Source organism: Laccaria bicolor, genomic scaffold, assembly GCF_000143565.1.
Source record: "Laccaria bicolor S238N-H82 LACBIscaffold_10 genomic scaffold, whole genome shotgun sequence".
Taxonomy (NCBI): domain Eukaryota; kingdom Fungi; phylum Basidiomycota; class Agaricomycetes; order Agaricales; family Hydnangiaceae; genus Laccaria; species Laccaria bicolor.
Genome location: NW_001889881.1, coordinates 760,787 through 766,808, shown reverse-complemented (window position 1 = coordinate 766,808; position 6,022 = coordinate 760,787). Strand labels below are relative to the sequence as shown.

The 6,022-nt window shown below is 38.1% G+C and overlaps 1 protein-coding gene across 1 annotated transcript; it reads right to left on the bottom strand.

The window, feature by feature from the left end:
• Positions 1 to 408: 408 nt before the first annotated feature.
• LACBIDRAFT_326558 (uncharacterized protein) lies at positions 409 to 2,249 on the bottom strand (the record flags this gene model as incomplete). The annotated part of the gene is made up of 12 exons (XM_001880207.1): positions 409 to 420; positions 467 to 517; positions 556 to 591; positions 689 to 712; positions 979 to 1,002; positions 1,122 to 1,202; positions 1,273 to 1,329; positions 1,360 to 1,393; positions 1,448 to 1,530; positions 1,648 to 1,713; positions 1,902 to 2,109; positions 2,212 to 2,249. The coding sequence occupies 12 exons, from the start codon at positions 2,247 to 2,249 to the stop codon at positions 409 to 411; spliced, it is 714 nt and encodes a 237-aa protein (XP_001880242.1).
• Positions 2,250 to 6,022: the final 3,773 nt, after the last annotated feature.

Below are 6,022 nucleotides of genomic sequence, written 5' to 3'. Positions count from 1 at the left end.
TTGAAACATATAGGTATATATCCAGGCTAATAGATTCTTTGGCCATTTATTTTTTTTGCCTCTGGAGGAAAATATATTATTGCACTTGTGTAAGAGGCCATTGCAAGCATGGCAGGAACGAGTCCTATTTTGCAAGAGTGGTAGTGACCCATTTCTGCTTTATTTTCGCTTTTTTTCTGGATTTGTAGCTATATTTTTTACAAACTAGTATATCTTTCTATTTGAGTGTCACTCTGGGCTTCAAGCAGAGTACCTCAGTATGATCACCATCAATGAAATGAGCAATATTTCTTATTTGGAAGTCTATTTAAACTTGACATCATCACTATTAATCAGCACCATCCTCAATTTTCTCTGATTTCTCTGCCATGTTATGACTATTTTTATTAGCTTACCATATTTGGATATCTACTTTAAACCCTAAACACATTATCTAATGATGATCCTACAACCAAAGAGTGCATACTGCAAGAAAAACCATGTCATTTGGACCAGAAGTGGCAGAGCTAGGTAGGGACTATTTACTAATTATTCAATATGTGCAAACAACTTTACCTCCTTGGTGGTAAAGTTGTTTGCATTCATTTTTGACTATGTCATGTCATGTAGATTGAAGTTTAGTATACAGAAACCAAAGTTGTCTGAGAGTACACATGTCATTTCGGACTATTTATTTGTATTTACCTACATTTAGCCTCATTTCAGAATGATCCTACAATTAAGGAGTGCATACTGCAAAAAAAACCATGTCATTTGGACCAGAAGTGGCAGAGCTACATGTAAATCTTCATTTTTGGTGCACCAAGATGGATTACTAATCATTCAACATGTGCAAACAATTTTACTGCACACGCAGTAAAACTGTTTGCATTTGTTTTAAACTATGTGATATCATGTGAATTCAAGATCAGTACACAGAAACCAATGTTTTCTGAGAATACACATATCATTTCAGACTATTTATTTATATTTACCTACATTTAGCCTCATTTCAGAATGATCCTACAATTAAGGAGTGCAGACTGCAAAAAAAACCATGTCATTTGGACCAGAAGTGGCAGAGCTATGTAGAAATCTTCAAGATAGATTACTAATCATTCAACATGTGCAAACAACTTTACCTCCTGCGCAGTAGGTCTGTTTGCATTTGTTTTTGACCATGTGATATCATCTGGATTCAAGTTCAGTATACAGAAACCAATCTGAGAGTACACATGTCATTTCAGACTATTTATTTGTGTTTACCTACATTAAAAGGAGGGATGTACATACAATGTCAGAAAGGAATTTGGACAATAACATCTTCGCATCATTAAGTTTTATGTATTCCTGTAAAGATGTATAAGATTAGTAACATACATATATGTCTGAGCAAATAATGCAGTGTGAAGTTCTATTCCTGATATATGAGCTTAGTAAAATAAGAAGAGGGAGAAGGTATACTTACAAGAGGATGGCCGTGACAAAAGTAGAGACGGCAGTGGGCATAAGCATCAACAGTGGTGGATGCAAAGGTACATTGGTGTTGTGCTGTTCGTTCACATCGTGAAATTCTATTTTGTAAGGACATACAAAGTTAGTAAGAGAAAACACAAGAGATGGATGAAATATACATACAATCAACACAGAAGTAAGATATGTACTTACGACACAAGAAACAAATGGAAGCAATTTGGACATTAACACGTTTGTGTCATTAAGTCCTACATGTTCCTGTAAAAACATATAAAGTTAGTAAAATAGGTAGTAGGCATTGAGTAAATAATGCCAAATTATGATGTGTGCCAAGGATCGTCTGAACCTGCACTGGGGTTCAGATGATCCTTGGTGTACATCATAATTTGGCATTGTTGCCCATCCAGATGTCTTTCAACTTGAACAAACAAATCCACCACACACACAGTGGATTGGTTTACATTTGTTTGAACCAGACGCTGTTGTCTCTCATTACCTTTGGTGTTCTGAGGTGGTGAGTTCCTCTTGTCATCTCCCCCCTTGCAGTTGAAGGTCTTTGGCAGTTGATGTGGATCAGCCCCAGCAGACGATGCATGATGACAATGACAATGCACAATGACAGAGAATGACAATGCACAACGACAGCGGATGACACTGCACAACGACAGCAAATGACAAGGGTCTGAACTTTTTGCAAGTAAGTTCCCAGTTGCCCCTACACATTCTCGAGTACCGCTGACTACCATTGATGCTCACACATCCTCTGGTAGATTTTTGATACTCTCAACCCACATTGTACCAAGGACCTATGTCCATCACCTGCTTGTCATAGCTGACATCCAGTGGCGTGAGGAACGGTGCAGGTAGAGCAGGGGCATTGGCACACTCGTTGTCATTATCCCATGTGGCGATCTGCCAAGTTCCTGTGAAGATTACGTGGGACTCAAGGGATGATGGGGCAAGTGTGCACACGCACTTTGTGGATAGCAGAAGGATGGATTTCAAGCTGATATCGACTATTTTGAGGAGGTGAGTTGTGCTTCCATTCTCATTTTTGAGAGAGCAGGATTAACGAATGGGTTTAGGGAGGGGCAAAGCTGTGCTATTTGTAGTTTTCACATCATTTTTGTAGTTGACAGTACAAGGTTTTACTGACCATGTGAACTGTTGGGTGATGGGGTGGATTCCCAGTTAACAGCAGTTCTTCTATGTTCATCAATTCTATTGCCTCATTTTTGTCCATTGTATGGTTGTCACATTATATATAGTTGAATGGACTAGTGCATATGGCAGCAGTCATTTGTAATTTTGTATAAGTGGTATCCAGTAAGTTGCAGCATTTCTTGTGAATACATTTATAGATGCTTTTCTCTTTTTGAGGACCAATTATGTAATGCATACTACTACAATGTATGTAATTATATTGCTTGCAGTTGTATATTATTTTTCCATTTCATTTGATGTAATTTGGAGTAGATATGACAGAGTTGCAGTATTTTCTTTCAGAATGGATAGGATCAATTCAGAAGCCATCTACAGAAATATGTGGGGGTTGCTCAGGTGAAATGATTGAGCATGTAGCCTATGCCACTTCAGTCACCCATTGACAACTGACTGTTAGTCTTGCAAACTCCATGAATACTACGGGACTAAATGTCAGGGTGTATATCTATATTGTATATATTCTGGGGCTTGTATATCTCCACTTTTACCTAAATATATTTTGTTGTCCAATGTCACACTAAATATATTTCTATTGTGTCACACACCCCAAAATATATTTCCTCACTGGAATGGACTCCAAATATATTTCTTATGCCTGGACCCTGAATTGTGACTGTCACAATGTAGAAATATATTTCTTGTCTGGGATGGACTTGGGATATATTTTGCAGCTAGGGTTGACTAAGGATATATTTTTTCACCCACAAGGGGTGTCTGGGGTCCTATATTTATTTAGCTATTATTTTGTAGGCAGAATACCCTCATTGGGATGTTTGTTGACAGATATTTACCAATAGCTTTGACCCATGTGTAGTATATGCATTGATGTGTGCACTATTTCCTAATTGGGAAAATCATTACACTTTTTTCTGCCACACCTGATGTCAGGCACAGTGCACATTTAGGTTGGGAACTGTTTCCCATGCTTTTTGGGCCAGAAGAATTAATGGCTAGCATGGTGTGGTCATTGTTAATGATGATGTGCGCACTATTTCCTAATTGGGCCATTTCCCAATTAAGAAAAGTGTTACACTTTTTTCTGACACACCTGATGTCAGGCACAGTGCGCATTTAGGTTGGGAACTGTTTCCCACGCTTTTTGGGCCAGAAGAGTTAATGGCTAGCATGGTGTGGTCATTGTGAATGACGATGTGTGCACTATTTCCTAATTGGGCCATTTCCTAATTAAGAAAAGTGTTACACTTTTTTCTGACACACCTGATGTCAGGCACAGTGCGCATTTAGGTTGGGAACTGTTTCCCATGCTTTTTGGGCCAGAAGAGTTAATGGCTAGCATGGTGTGGTCATTGTGAATGACGATGTGTGCACTATTTCCTAATTGGGCCATTTCCTAATTAAGAAAAGTGTTACACTTTTTTCTGACACACCTGATGTCAGGCACAGTGCGCATTTAGGTTGGGAACTGTTTCCCATGCTTTTTGGGCCAGAAGAGTTAATGGCTAGCAGGGTGTTGTCATTGTGAATGACAATGTGCTGCATATTTCCCAATTGGGAAAGTCATTACATAATATCAGTTTGGTTTGTAGTGTCCGGTTTTTTCATTACAAAATTGTATAGTGTCCGCTTTTTTCATTAGAAATTTGTGTAGTGTCCGCTTTTTTATTATAACACTTTGTAGTGTCCGCTTTATTCATTAGAAAATTGTGTAGTGTCCGCTTTTTTCATTAGAAAATTGTGTAGTGTCCACTTTATTCATTACAAAATTGTATAGTGTCCGCTTTTTTCATTAGAAATGTGTGCAATGTCCCCTTCTCTCATCACAAAGGTGTGTAGTGTCTGCTTTATTCATTGCAAAATTGTGTAGTGTCCGCTTTATTCATTACAAAATTGTGTAGTGTCCGCTTTTTTCTTACAACACTGTGTAGTGTCCGCTTTTTTTTATTAGAAAACTCTGTAGTATCCGCTTTTTTCATTACAAATGTGCGCAGTGTCCGCTTTTTTCATTAGAAAACTGTGCAGTGTCCGCTTTTTTTCATTAGAAAACTGTGCAGTGTCCACTTCTTGCATTATAAAGGTGTGTAGTGTCCGCTTTTTCATTAGAAGAATGTGTAGTGTCTGCTTTATTCAATCCAAAATTGTGCAGTGTCTGCCTTTTTCATTAGAAATCTGTGTAGTGTCCGCTTTTTTCATTACAAAATTGTGTAGTGTCCACTTTTTCATTACAAGTGTGTATGTAGTGTCTGCTTTTCTCATTAGAAAACTTTGTGGTCTGCCTTTCTGATATCTTGTCACTCCAGCAAAACAGCTCTTCATCATTTGGAATTCATACACCAGTTGTGTTTTGACTGAGCATTAAGTGTCCTAACTTTCTCCTTGAACAGCATCTGACAGTAGCCCCAACAGCTGGCAAATCAATCACTGAAAGGAGATCATGTTGAGGTTGGCTATGGTCAGACATAGATGGACAGAGATGAGTCCCCAGGGAGATGCAACGAATGTTGGACAACATGACTGAAGCTGGCCAAGGGGACAATTAGGACACTTGATGCTCAGTCAAAACACAATTTGTGTATGGATTCTAAGTGATGAAGAGGTCTTTGGCTGGAGTCAGTTTCTCTGAAACATTGAGCTATATCCCCAGGAAGCTACAAGATATCAGAAAGGCAAACCACAAAGTTTTGTAATGAAAGAAGTGAACACTGCACACATTTCTACTGAAAAAAGCGGACACTACACAATTTTGTAATGCATCAAGTGGACACTACAGAGTTTTCTAATGAAAAAAGCGGACACTACACAATTTTGTAATGAATAAAGCGGACACTACACAGTGTTGTAATAAAAAAGCGGACACTACACAATTTTGTGAAAAAAGCGGACACTACACACCTTTGTGATGAGAGAAGGGGACATTGCACACATTTCTAATGAAAAAAGCGGACACTATACAATTTTGTAATGAATAAAGTGGACACTACAAAGTGTTGTAATGAAAAAAGTGGACACTACACAATTTTCTAATGAATAAAGCGGACACTACGAAGTGTTATAATAAAAAAGCGGACACTACACAATTTTCTAATGAATAAAGCAGACACTACACATTCTTCTAATGAAAAAAGCGGACACTATACAATTTTGTAATGAAAAAACCGGACACTACAAACCAAACTGATATTATGTAATGACTTTCCCAATTGGGAAATATGCAGACATTGTCATTAACAATGACAACACCCTGCTAGCCATTAACTCTTCTGGCCCAAAAAGCATGGGAAACAGTTCCCAACCTAAATGTGCACTGTGCCTGACATCAGGTGTGTCTGAAAAAGTGTAATACTTTTCTTAATTAGGAAATGGCCCAATTAGGAAATAGTGCACA